The sequence below is a fragment of the Nerophis lumbriciformis genome, linkage group LG20 (assembly GCF_033978685.3).
Source record: "Nerophis lumbriciformis linkage group LG20, RoL_Nlum_v2.1, whole genome shotgun sequence".
Taxonomy (NCBI): Eukaryota; Metazoa; Chordata; class Actinopteri; order Syngnathiformes; family Syngnathidae; genus Nerophis; species Nerophis lumbriciformis.
Window position 1 is genome coordinate 25,081,665 of NC_084567.2, and position 14,884 is coordinate 25,096,548.

The 14,884-nt window shown below is 36.4% G+C and overlaps 1 protein-coding gene across 5 annotated transcripts in view; it reads left to right on the plus strand.

Annotated features, from left to right (window-relative positions):
• Positions 1 to 14,884, plus strand: part of pam (peptidylglycine alpha-amidating monooxygenase) — a 109,886-nt gene that overhangs the window by 51,837 nt on the left and 43,165 nt on the right. For all 5 annotated transcript variants that reach the window (XM_061980635.1, XM_061980633.1, XM_061980636.1 and 2 more), the window contains 4 exons: positions 4,427 to 4,503; positions 5,086 to 5,189; positions 8,465 to 8,667; positions 10,373 to 10,432. In XM_061980635.1, the coding sequence (XP_061836619.1) occupies positions 4,427 to 4,503; positions 5,086 to 5,189; positions 8,465 to 8,667; positions 10,373 to 10,432 (444 nt within the window). The remainder of the gene's footprint in view (positions 1 to 4,426; positions 4,504 to 5,085; positions 5,190 to 8,464; positions 8,668 to 10,372; positions 10,433 to 14,884) is intronic.

Genomic DNA, 14,884 nt, shown 5'->3' on the forward strand with positions numbered 1-14,884 from the left:
AATCTAGATGAAAGGATTCCAGATCCGGTGTCAGTTGAGGACAATGTTTTCTCTAAGGTGTGCGTGCTCACTCATTCTCTGCGCACTGCAAGTTTATGCAGTGCACAAAATAAAATCCAACCAAAGCTCTAAACAAAATAAACACAACAGTTTATTCTGTACGATTTTGCAATGCAACTCTGTGAGTTACAGTTGACAACAATCGGCCACAACAGATAAAGCGGGGACATTTCCTGTGGATTTTGGGTAAGCACGCTACGTATGTCGAAATAGCTTGGCTCCAAGTTCCATATTAATATCGTCAAAATCACTTTCACTTCTCTCTCCGGGTTTCCGTCTGCTCCAAAGTCTCACTCTTCCTTTATGCTGGCTTTTATAAGCAGCACTATATTTAGCTTCAAAAGAATAACGTTGTGAATCCTCATTTGTCCCTAAATAGTCGTTTTCGTTGTCTGTTACCAAGTCTGCCATGATTACAACACATTCGTGTTTGATTCCGGAAGAGGAACACACATTGTTGCCAGAAGTCAGACGTGCGCTGCTGTGGAAACAGAAATCAATGCGCTAAAGAATTCAGTCCCAGAAGTGATTTAAAATGATCAAAATACGGTAAATATTGAACATATCACATATTATTATGAACGTGTCTGTTACTACATTTTATATATATATATATATATATATACTAGGGTTGCAACTAACGATTAATTTGATAATCGATTAATCTGTCGATTATTACTTCAACTAATCGATTAATAATCGGATAAAAGAGACAAACTAAATTTCTATCCTTTCCAGTATTTTATTGAAAATAAATGGCGCCTTGTTCTTTCAACTTGCCAAATAAAACAAGGAAATGTTACAAAAATGCACACTTTTGACACCCCTGCTATAGATAATAAAAAATTAAATCTGATAAATCTATGGATAAAAAGCAGAGCCTGGCAACACATGCGCGTTTATCACAACTCTCCTGCTCTCTCTGTCTCTCCCTCTCCCTCACGAATGCTGCTGCGCGCGCAATTTGTTGTGTTTTTAACCTTCTTAACCCTGAACGTACATTGAAAATACACTCAACCCTAACTCAAAATGCCGGACATTTGAGGCATTTATGAAACACCGCCCGACAGCCCCGCAAAAGAGGACATGTCCGGTGAAAAGAGGACGTATGGTCAGTCTATCCTAGCCACGTCCAGTGAAACCGATCGCTGCTAGTCCTCTTTTGCTAGCATGCTAGAAGCTAACGGGTTAGGATAGACTGACCATACGTCGTCTTTTCACCGGACATGTCCTCTTTTGCGGGGCTGTCGGGCAGTGTTTCATAAATGCCTCAAATGTCCGGCATTTTGAGTATTGTTTACAAAACGTGCAGTACGCTATTTAATATGTCTGTGTGGAAACTCGTTCGGTACACTTCCGCACCGAAACGAAACCCCCGTACCGAAACGGTTCGATACAAATACACGTACCTTTACACCCCTATTATTTTGATTATTGTTTCTCAGCTGTTTGTAAATGTTGCAGTATATAAATAAAGGTTTAAAAAAAAAAAAAAAAAAACCTAGCCTCAGCGCATGCACATAGCATAGAGCCAACGAATCGATGACTAAATTAATCGCCAACTATTTTTATAATCAATTTTAATCGATTTAATCGATAAGTTGTTGCAGCCCTAATATATACTTGCAGTGTGTATATAACATGTTGCTGAATGGCTTTGAAGGCTACAACAGTGACTCCCATTAGCTGCAGCATTTAAGCGTTTTTTTATTGTCTTTAAAATCTTAAAAACAATTTTTTTTAAAAGTGTGTTCTTGTCTTTCATAATGATTGTGAACAAGAATTCCAAACAAAATGTGCAATTCCCCTTTAAGACCTCTAGTATATCAGAATGCAAGTGGAATTAAATTACGGAATAGAACAAGCAAATAATTCAAACTAATACTAATATGATCTAGTTTAAAGAACTGTTCAACTCGAAGTGTTTACAAAGTACAACGAAGAATAATCCTAAAAAACACCTTAAACTTGAACCATTTTGCTAATATATTTTTGACATGTGTGTTTATATTGTGTTTTTTTATCTCCTTATCATTGAATCTTAAATCTCTTTACCCTTGAATCTTAATGCTACTCTGTATTCTGACAAACATTGGCAGAAACACAAACATACATGCATGTGTGACTGTATTGCTGGGTTGTTACTGACGTCACCTCCGGCTCACATCCCGCCCATGAAAAATGTGTGGTGGTCAAGCGAGCTTTTCAATGGTTACTAGGCGCCATTTAGCCTTTCTTGAAAAAAAAAAGCCCTATGCTTGTGTTGTTTTTGGCTGTACGAACCATTCAAATCGCGGAAAGGATAAACGTTTCTTCAGAGTTCCTCAAGAGGTTGTTATCAAATAGGGAGGAAAAGTGCAAGATTTGTGGAAACGACAACAAAAAATGCATGCAGCTCACAGATTTGAAGAATACATGAGTTTTCCGTGTTCGCTTCGTTAAAGGTTTGTTTGATATACCGTATATTACCAAATAGTAGACCGGGCGTTTATTTCACAAAATCGATTTTGGAGACAGGCGTTTAAAAGAAGCAGGCGGTTATTTACACAAGGCTTTTATTTATTTTTGCACCAGCCTGCACCAGGCCATTATTTGGTTACAATGGTTACTGTCCAGTATTTTTTTTTCGTACAAAAAACTTTAAATGTAAAAGCTATTGTAAATATACAAACAAAAAAACAAGAGCTCAACATGAGGTAGGCTATCAAAAGACAATAGATCAACAAGGCCTCAACATGGCAGTAGTGCAACAATTGTCAAATAGAATACCAATACTAAAAATAAATAAACTTTTTAAATAAAGCAGCATACCGGGAAAAATAAAGTTATGGTACCAAGTACTCAAGTATAAAACCCACCATCAAAACAGAACAATAATACTGTCACTTAAATAAAATAAAAGCTACAGTACTCCAAGTTTTAAATAAAGCAGCATACAGGAAAAATTAAATTATGGTACCAAGTACTCTATAAAACCATCAAAACAATAATACTGCAGCAAACGCAACCCCAGTAGCATTTTAATCTAAATTATGCAAATAACAGCTAATGGGCGGCTATTTGGACATAGGCGGTTATTAGGAAGAGGCGGTTAATTCACAAAATGGGGTCAGACCCCGGGCGGCTATTAGGACATGGGTGGTTATTTGCCCAAGGGCGTTTTTTTGGTAATATACGGTACTTTTAACGGTTATTATTTTCTATTGAAGTATTATCTTGATGTTATTTGTATTTCTTAAACACAAGTTTGCTACGAGTGTTTCGAAAAGCACCAACTCGACGAGTCTCCATAAAAGAAAGACAAGTCTAAACAAAAGATAGCAAATGTGAGCAAAACCTAAAAGAGTTCAGCTTTTACCAAAGGCCAATATCACAAATGAAATTTTCAGCACATACACAATGTTGACATCTATAGTTATATTTTGATAAAGACAGGGAAAAACACGCTACTCTACATCAGTAGACGTGAAGTTAAAACATGAAATGCAACCATACCCCAGCAATAATGATGCATATTTATCCGAGAGAGTCTTGGTACCAAATTTCTTGACCAAGTCACACACAAAGAAATTGTAGACCTCCATGCTTTTCCAAGTTTTCATCGGTTTTGTCATGTAAAATGGCGCCTGGAGCACAATCGTTCGATATGTCTGGGAATGCGAACGATGTATAATTTTTTACATCACTCGACAAATCTTTTTGGATAAAGTATAGGGATCTATTCCATTACATAGTTTTATTTTTTGCCCTTATTTGCTTTTTGTAGGAAAATGTAAGTCTCTTTTGTACTCAAGATAGTTAGCGCGCTGCTTGGTGTACAACAGCTTGGTCAACCACCACTGGTTTTTACTTCTGGAAGAAGTCTAGTGTCGGAATATGAGCAATAGCAATCGCTTTCCCGCAGTTACATTTCGCAAACTTGTATAATAGAAAGAAATGAGTCCAAATTCAATCACAAAGTCAGAAATAGGATGCTTTGTTTAATTATTGCTATTGCTCTTCGATACAGAGAGCAGATGAGAAATTGTAATCGTGTAATAATGTAGAGACAGAAATGACATGCTGTCATTCAAATAATATAAATAAGATACGGCTATTTAGTTTGTTTAACAAACGAACAACATGTAGACATGTTTTATATGGAAGGTATCTTTAAATTACTTTTGTTGTGAGATCCAGCGCAATATTGAAAATAGAATAACATTAAACTAACTTCACCTTATCGGGGTAAGTGCAGGGCACCTCCCTACTATAATCATAGGATCATTTATTCACATTATCAATAACCAGTGTATCATGAAATTGTTGTTTCAGGTTTTCACCATGATTCCACTTTCCTAACGTAAACTTACTATTTCTCCTATAGGAAAAGTTGTTAGTGGCTACAGGCTTCGAAATGGAGAATGGAGCCTGATAGGGAGACAGTCCCCACAACTACCACAGGTATGCTGTCGTATGAGAAGAAGAAAAAAAAAAAACTTTTGGTAATATCCCAGTAATCAATCATTTCAAAATGCAAATACATACTTTGCCAAATGACAGAATATCAGTTGTGCAGTAAAGGTATACCTTTGTGTAAGTTCAGAGCTAAAGAACACACCTGATTTTAAGCCGTACCAACCTCATTGCACATATATTGGTCGCACACGTTTGTTAGCCACAGGTGTACACATTGAAACAACACACCTGTGCGGGAACCTATCTCAGCTGACTTAAAAGGCAAACTGCAGACTACACTTTGTAAGTTAACAACATATTCTAACTTAAAATATTGTGCTAAATTTTGTAATGAAATCATAAGCCACACCTTGCTTGAAATGTATGTTTCATAGTAAGAACTAACAACATATTTACTCCAGAAAAAAATGATTAGCAAATTGGATATAAATTGCTAAGAAATGAGTTTACTTTGCTGAGGAAACAATCCAAAATATCATGTTTTCACGCATTTGCTTCTTGATTTCTATAAATAGAGTACATAACCCTAAACATGATCACCTATAACCATAAGAGTTTCTTCCCCAGGCTTTCTATCCGTCAAATCGTGACGTGGATGTGAAGTATGGTGATATTCTTGCAGCCAGATGTATGTTCACTGGTGAAGGCAGAAGCGAAAAAACATATATTGGGTAGGTTCTGCTGTACATCCCATTTTATTTGCCATATTATGACATCCCATTTTATTTACCATATAATGTGCAAGAATAAAACTATGATTTTGACGATTTCACAAGAAAAAATGTAATTCAGGGTGGAGAGCGGTATTAGCCTTTGGATAATTACATGCTTTGTGTGATTATATTTCAGCTGGCAGCAAGTTTTTTAACCTTTACTGATGCTTTGAGTAGGAATGTGTACGGAGAACCAGTATTTTTTGGTACAGATTCATTCTAAGATTCTGCTTAAATGCTATCGGTATTTTTCATCCAGCTAACCGTCGTAGTTATGACACAACTGCCGACAGCAGGTGATGACATAATATCAACATTCTAACGAGCACCAAATGTTTAAAGGTGTGGGCTCACTTACCAAAAAGACGAAAAACTGAGCTTAATGCAATATTCAATAATAACCATAATGAATTATATTTATATAGCGCTTTTTTCTTGTGACTCAAAGCACGTTTCACTCAGAACCCATTATTGGATGGTGGTAAGCTACATTTGTAGCCACATCTGCCCTCGGGTAAAGTGACGAAACCATGGCTGCCAATTTGTGCTGCGATAACATGTAATGGTGGTTCTTTGGTCAAAATCTTGCATAATGTATAACAGACCGTCTTCAAGCAGCTTTCGTTTTGTGAGCGGTCTTATTTGTGAGCCTCCACTTCGACTGCGCCTTCTCCCAGTCAGCCACGTGTGTAGTTTTTAGCGCTTCTATCACGAGTCTAATGACAGATATAAGTTCAAACTATATGTTAGTTTGTATTAAAAATGGCAACAGCGGATAATTAATTTGGATGTACAAGCCAGTCTGCCCCACAATAAGAGGATAGAGGAAAAATAAGGAACTTATTGACTACGACATCAGACTACATTGATGGACTGGGGAAAAGCTTTTCGAGCAAATCTCTACCATATTATGTAGATACAGTACCTGCTGATGTCACTCCTGGGAAAAATGTCACAAATTGGGAACATTTCAAATAGTTTGCTTGAAGGAAGTATGAAGGAAGGCAAGCTTGTTTTATAAATATCCCCCCCATGCCTCTATGGTTTGATTTCAAATTTTCAGGACTTATGAAGATCCTGAATACATTAAAACAGGTACAAATAGGTAAGAAAAGTTGGTTTTACATATTGGTTCGGTTTGAAACTGGACATACAGATGTAATGTCAATACAACTTAAATAAGATAAAAATAACTTTTCTTTGACATTCCAATAATAAAAAGTTTTATCCACATAGTTGCTACTCTTTAGCATTCGTGATTTTACCACCTCCAAATAGTAAAATCAAATACACTACTACACAACATTACGATCAAACAGCTGATGTGTAATAAGTACAGTACTTACAGGTAAACACTTAACAGGGCTCAATATACTACTTCGACAGGTAAACACTTAACAGGGCTCAATATACTACTTCGAACTACAGCAACAACGTTAGGACAAACTGAACTGAATACCTATTGCAAACGAGACTCAGAAGTACAAAAAATATATATAAAACAACTGAACAACATAATGCAGACATTCTCATTTACCATGGCCAAATGAGGGCAAATATTTTCATCTTATTTTGAACTATTTTACCTTCTGACTAGCCATTGTAAATATTGTGCGTTTTGCTTCTGTTGAAGCATTACAGGAACAGTCCCTTTTATAGCACCTTACATAATGTATGCATGGTGTGCTGCTAGTTTGTTTTCATTACCTTGCAGTGCAAACCTAGTTCAATTGCTTAAAGCTTAAAAGGCAGGTTTTCAGAAAAAATGTCCCTGCTGTGAGTTGTTACATGATGTTTCTGGTGTTACCCCCTCTTGTGGTAATAAAAATGGTATAAAAAAAAATTATAAATACATCTTAAAGAGGCCGCCCTATTATGCAAAACTTAATTTTCTTACCTATTGGTACCTGCTGTTGTGTATTTGGGATCTTCTTAAGTCCCAAAAAGTTGAAATCAAACCATTCAGGCATTGTAGAGATGTTTGTGAAACAATCTTGCCTTTCTTCATACTTTCTGGAACTGAGCAGTACGGAATTTGCCCAATTCCTGACGATTACGAACCCATATATGGTAAAGATTTACCCAAAAGTGCTTTACGCGAGTTATATATTGGTCTCATTGTGTGTAGTATTTTGAGGACAAAATTTATTTATTCTATTTTAGAATAAGGCTGAAACATAACAAGATGTGGAAAAAGTGAAGCGCTGTGAATACTTTCCGAATGCACTGCATGTTGTAGGGATCCCTGTTCCATCGCGGCACCATTTTTGCGGTCCTTGGCCTCAACCTAAAATATGTTGAAGATCTCTATTATGAAGGATCATTGTTAAAAAAAAGTGTGAATACTAAAAAGGGCATTGTATCGTTTAATCCAGTGGTTCTCAAATGGGGGTACGCGTACCCCAGGGGGTACTTGAAGGTATGCCAAGGGGTACGTGAGATTTTTTTTAAATATTCTAAAAATAGCAACAATTCAAAAATCCTTTATAAATATATTTATTGAATAATACTTCAACAAAATATGAATGTAAGTTCATAAACTCAGTGAAGCACAAGCTCAGGTTTCTCACTAAAATGTTTGTCAAAAAGAACTGAAAAGAAATGCAACAATGCAATATTCAGTTTTGACAGCTAGATTTTTTTGTGGACATGTTCCATAAATATTGATGTTAAAGATTTCTTTTTTTGTGAAGAAATGTTTAGAATTAAGTTCATGAATCCAGATGGATCTCTATTACAATCCCCAAAGAGGACACTTTAAGTTGATGATTACTTCTTAGTGTAGAAATCTTTATTTATAATTGAATCACTTGTTTATTTTTCAACAAGTTTTTAGTTATTTTTATATATTTTTTTCCTAATAGTTCAAGAAAGACCACTACAAATGAGCAATATTTTGAACTGTTATAAAATGTAATAAATCAGAAACTGATGACATAGTGCTGTATTTTACTTCTTTAGCTCTTTTTTTCAACCAAAAATCCTTTGCTCTGTTTAGGGGGTACTTGAATTAAAAAAATGTTCACGGGGGTACATCACTGAAAAAAGGTTGAGAACCACTGGTTTAATCAATAAGCAAAAAATATATTGAATATTTAATGATTTCGTAAAGATTTTGATCTGAATGATGGCCATATGCTCACTGACCATATCATTTCATTTCTAGTCTATAGTTAAAATAAATATATTTACATGTATTTGTGTTGCGTGTTGTCTATTTGTTTTTACTGCAGGGGCACCTCTGATGATGAAATGTGCAACTTCTATATCATGTACTACATGGACAGCAAACATGCCATTCCCTACATGAGCTGCATGGAGACCGGCCGTGCCAAACTATTTCAGCACATTCCAGCTGAAGCTAATATCCCCATCGCTGTCAGCCCAGATCACATGAACTCCATGATGCACATGGAAGGACACTCAGGCACATCTGGTACATTCTTTTCATATATTGTGATTAATTTTCAGTCTTATCCATACTTATGTTTATATATGTAAACTTAGGGCATGCTCCCCATTGGTCATTTTAACTGTGCTTGGCCCACTTTACACCTTTGCCTCGTATGAGTGCTTTGATTTTGCAATTTAGTCAGCTAAAATGGCTGTAAATTTAGTTGAGTAAAATATAAAGTACAAGGATAATGCATCTTTAAAGTCTTGTTGAAACCACCTTTATTTAGGTTACCTGCAAAACATCCTAATAAAAAATATTGTATTTAAATACATCAATGATACAATTCTTAAAAGTAGACCTGCTCTCCATTAATATGATCAATAAGTAAATCATTTCACACTAACGGTTAGTCTTGTATTATTATGGATGAAATGAAAAAATATTTAAATATATTTTTCAGATGTTAAATAATATTCTGAAATATATGACATAGTACTTTATGAAGTAATAAATCAACCCTGCTCTTTGTTAGCTATAAAATAGCAGTAAACATAACAATAACAGATTATTGTGAAAAATATTGCTTCTCTTTGCTTCACTTGTCAGGATGACTCACCTCTAGATACTGCTTCAAGTTAGTTGTTTTTAGAAGTTTTAGAGGTAATTACTGCTCCACATGGTTGACTTTTAGTGTCAAACGTGAAATCTGTCTGTATGGCGACTTTTGTCGTTCTATATGTAGACATATTGCAGCATGTAACTTATCCATCCATCCATTTTCTACCGCTTGTCCCTATATTTCATTCATAAAATTTTCACAGTGGAAAATCCAACAGCCTTACTTGACAAATACAGTAGTTCTGATTGGTATCTCCTCTGTAAACGTAGCTATCCTATCCAATCACATCATATTTTGTCAACTTGTCCCTACCATCTACAAGACGAAATTGGATATGATTGATGATGATTTTGTCTTGTTTTTATTTGTAGATAAATCTGCACGTTCATTCCATAATAGTTTGGTCAACGTCTATTTGGTTTGATTAGTTATTGTCGCGTTTAAATTATTTGTCAACTAAATTAATACTGGTGCAACATAGACACGTCATACAATAACTACCGTATTTTTCGGAGTACAAGCCGCTCCGGAGTATAAGTCGCACCGGCCGAAAATGCATACTAAAGAAGGAAAAAAACATATATAAGTCGCACTGGAGTATAAGTTGCATTTTTGGGGGAAATTTATTTGATAAAACCCAACACCAAGAATAAACATTTGAAAGGCAATTTAAAATAAATAAAGCATAGTGAACCATAGGCTGAATAAGTGTACGTTATATGACGCATAAATAACCAACTCAGAACGTGCCTGGTATGTTAACCATATTATGGTAAGAGTCATTCAAATAACTATAACATATAGAACATGCTATACGTTTACCAAACAATCTGTCACTCCTAATCGCTAAATCCCATGAAATCTTATACGTCTAGTCTCTTACGTGAATGAGCTAAATAATATTATTTGATATTTTACGGTAATGAATTAATAATTTCACACATAAGTCGCTCCTGAGTATAAGTCGCACCCCCCGGCCAAACTATGAAAAAAACTGCGACTTATAGTCCGAAAAATACGGTAATGCAATCCTTCTTCACCATTTTTTAATGATAACAACCACCTTTGGTGATTGTTAACTTGGTGAACTTATTAACTTAACTTATTAACCCACTTTCCTCAAAGGTCACAAAGATAGCACATCGACGCCAGATTCAACCAGTGAAGAGCAGCTTCTCAATCAGGGTAAGTGTTATGAATTATTTCACAAAAGTGTTAAAGCAGCACTAAGTAACTTTTCAGCCTTCATCAAATATTTTCATAACTTTTAAGATGATACATCAACTTACTACTAGAGTAATGACACCTCTCTCATGGCCTGAGGGGGTCTATATCACTTTTTACTGGCTCTTAGCGACTTTGAAGGGTTGGCAGGAATCCTGCCACACAAAAAACTACAAATGTGCTGACTTGCTTTACGGCATACGTCACTACCCCTTTTCCCATTCGTCAAAAAGACAGAAGTCAATGCAAAACTTACGTGCCGCCAGAAAACAAACGCCTACGTGCAATTACTGCTATCATGGCCGAAGCTCAAGTTAAGTTAAGTTAAAGTACCAATGATTGTCACACACACACTAGGTGTGGTGAAATTTGTCCTCTGCATTTGACCCATCCCCTTGTTCACCCCCTGGGAGGTGAGAGGAGCAGTGAGCAGCAGCGGTGCCGCGCCCGGGAATCATTTTTTGGTGATTTAACCAACAATTTTAACCCTTGATGCTGAGTGCCAAGCAGGGAGGTAACGGGTCCCATTTTTATAGTCTTTGGTATGACTCGGCCGGGGTTTTGAACTCACAACCTACCAATCTCAGGGCGGACACTCTAACCACTAGGCCACTGAGTAGGTTAATAACCATAGACCAATAGATAATAACATAACCAAAGAAACGAAAAGTTTTGTTTGAGGAGACATTAAAAAAAAATGAAGCTCACCCAGATAAAACGACAGTCAGGATTGACATTGCCCCGGCTTTCACTCGCTGGCGTGAGCTCAAAGACGAGGAATCTCAGACCGGTGCTGCCTTGGCCATGTTCCTGCTAGACTAGTAAGTGACTTTCAATGCTCAAATCAAAATAATAATGTTAATGTTAGCTATCGGAAATTTGCGTGGTAGCAATAAATAGCCACCAGCGTTACGGTTTCACTACTACTTTCTTCGAAATAAATCTCCTGCCGGTCTTTCTTTGCTTCGGGCCTACATGATTGGTTGCGCAACTTTTTCACTTCCAATACAATACCGATATTGGAGCTTTGAGTGTTGGTCAATACCGATAATGAGCTGATATGATGTCAGCATTATACATACTTTTATTATTTTGTTGTGAAGAATATTAGAAAATACTTGATCAAGTAAAATTTGTCAAACAAACACAATGGTAGGTACGACAAAACGGACCTATTTCTTAATAAAAAAATATGTAATAGACAAATGCTGTCTTTTAGTTAAAGTGGAGTAGTAATCGATTTTTTGGCAACACCCAATCGCCATGATAGTTTTGTGCTCGTGATGTGTCTTTCTCTTGCTCTATGCGCACAACGTTTCACCCTTTTGGCACTTGGAGATGGGCATTTAATACACGGCCCAGCAACTCCCCTCTTTCAGATTGGAGACTTTAAACGCCTATCTCCTGGTCAGAACCAATCTGAGAGAACTACCGTCAAACTGTGTGTCCCTTTTTGAAGGGGATTAGTCTTTGGAGTCTAAAGTTTAGACAAAATAACACATTACATAATTCCCCATGAATTAAAGTGCTTAAAATAAAAACAATAAAATAACACAAATTTGATCACTTTGTGAGATTATATATAATAATGATAACTAGAGATGTCCGATAATATCGGACTGCCGATATTATCGGCGGATAAATGCTTTGAAATGTAGTTTCGGAAATTATTGGTATCGGTTTCAAAATTATCGGTATCGGTTTCAAAAAGTACAATTTATGACTTTTTAAAACACTGCTGTGTACACGGACGTAGGGAGAAGTACAGAGCGCCAATAAACCTTAAAGGCACTGCCTTTGCGTGTCGGCCCATTCACATAACATCTACTGCTTTTCACACACACAAGTGAATGCAAGCATACTTGGTCAACAGCCATACAGGTCACACTAAGGGTGGCCGTATAAACAACTTTAACACTGTTACAAATATGCGCCACACTGTGTACCCACACCAAACAAGAATGACAAACACATTTCGGGAGAACATCCGCACCGTAACACAACATAAACACAACAGAACAAATACCCAGAACCCCTTGCAGCACTAACTCTTCCGGGAGGCTACAATATACACCCCCCGCTGTCCCCCCCCACCCCACCTCAACCCCGCCCCCCCTAACCTCCTCATGCTCTCTCAGGGAGAGCATGTCCCAAATTCCAAGCTGCTGTTTTGAGGCATGTTAAAAAAAATACGGTAATGCACTTTGTGACTTCAATAATAAATATTGCAGTGCCATGTTGGCATTTTTTTCCATAATTTGAGTTGATTTATTTTGGAAAACCTTGTTACATTATTTAATGAATCCAGCGGGTCATCACAACAAAATTAGGCATAATAATGTGTTAATTCCACGACTGTATATATCGGTATCGGTTGATATCGGAATCGGTAATTAAGAGTTGGACAATATCGGATATCGGCAAAAAAGCCATTATCGGACATCTCTAATGATAGCCATGATAATTTTGGTCACAATAACCGTGATATTACATTTTCATATTGTTACATCCCTAATGCATGTGCATGTACAAGATAGTCTGCCCCACAACAAGAGGATAGAAAAAATTAAGGAACTTATTGATGAAAAGCTTTTCAGGTAAACCTCTACCATATATGGAGATATTCGCTGACATAGCTAAGGCAAAATATATCGCTGATTTCCTAAATTCCAAACGGCTCATTTGGATCAGGCTTGGAAAAATGCAAGATTGTTTTATAAATATTGCTGCCTTCCTCCATGGTTTAATTTCACATTTCCAGGATTCACTAAAATTCTTACCTAGTTTGAAAAACAAACACCACCAAAGTCTTCCAGTTTTTTTATTCACAAGTAACAAACACTCTCCATGTATGTTCTATTTACAGTCATTTGAATGCTTGTCGATTGTAAACTTTTGTTTTTGATCCGTCGAATTGCACGTAATTCACCCCTGCTTTTGTTGAGATCATAGCGGAAATGTTTAGCATGATTTATAGTTATGATTTATTTTTTTCAGACAGGTTTAACAAGTTGCATTAAGGGACATAATGTGGTTACATTTGCACAGCATATCTGAAAAGAAATAGGACAAATCAAGTATTATATTTATTTTGAGCCCTTCTCCTTGTCTGCTTTTACTGATAGTTCATTACCAACCTAACTTTTATCTCTTTACATTAAGGTCCCTTCCTGTTTGGAAGAAAGAGTGTTGTAAAAAAAAATTAAGAACGTAATAACTTGTTGTTGATCATAAATGTTATGTATTAATTAATGTTGTAGAATCTGTCATAATCTGTTATTTTTGTAGATGTGGTTGGCTTTAGCTAGATCAAGTTTTTATGAGTTGTCTTTTAATTCCTTGTAGTCGAGATGTCATCTTCAGTATTTGTTCAAGTTCAAGTTTCATTTATTCAGACTTATGACAGATAAAGAGAATACATTTTTAATACATTTAGTCTGAAATGGAATAACACACCTATCCCAGTTGTATTGTCCAGTTCTGTGATGTCTTTAACAACACAAACTTTGGCTTTTTCCTGTCCTCCATTAAACCTGATGTAGATTTTACAGTTGGTGCTCCATTGCTCAGAATTTTCTCCTGCTCCCTCAACTTGCGTGCCTTCTTGGTGTTATCAGCATTGTGTTTGTCATTGATGTAGACGTTTGTTCTCTTCAGTTTGACTTGCTGCTTCAGCAAAGCCACTTTGTTGATTTTGTTGGTGAACCTTATTAGGATTACAAGTTTGGTGTTATTCCTGCTAGACATTGGAATGAATGTTTCAAAGTTGTTGACATCCACATTCATCCCCTTTGATTGTTGGCCACCTGTTGCATTATTGAAGCAGCAGCATCTTATCCCCCTTCCCTTCCAAGAGCTGTTCCACCATTAGGCATGTACAGTATGTTATCTGAGGGCCAGCCCTACTTGTATGCATGTTGTTCATGCAGACAGTCTGACACATCATTTGAGATATAATGTAGGGTTGCACAATTAATCAAATTTTAATCACAATCCCGATGTTGGCAGCTACAATTAAATGAGGGTGATTGTTGGTGATATAAACATTTAAAAAGCAGGTTCTGCAGCATATCAAATCAAGCCCTCTCACAACCAACAGTCAGCCAACCACAACAGGGAGACCGAAATACAGTACATTCATGTGAGAGTGAGTGAGAACAAAGGATGACAACAGATCAGCTGGTTTAATCTTTCATTTAATTAGTTAATTTGAACAGGAACGCACATTGATCAACATTGCTCTAAATGCGCAAGTTTTAGCTACAAAGCTAGTTTTCAACCATAGTCAGTGGGCAAGATGTAAATTGCCAGGAGCAAACAATATATAATTAAAACACCAAAACACCAATCATTAAGATCCTACTTAAAATAGTTAAACAACGATTAATATCTCTCACACATCTACAGCAACAT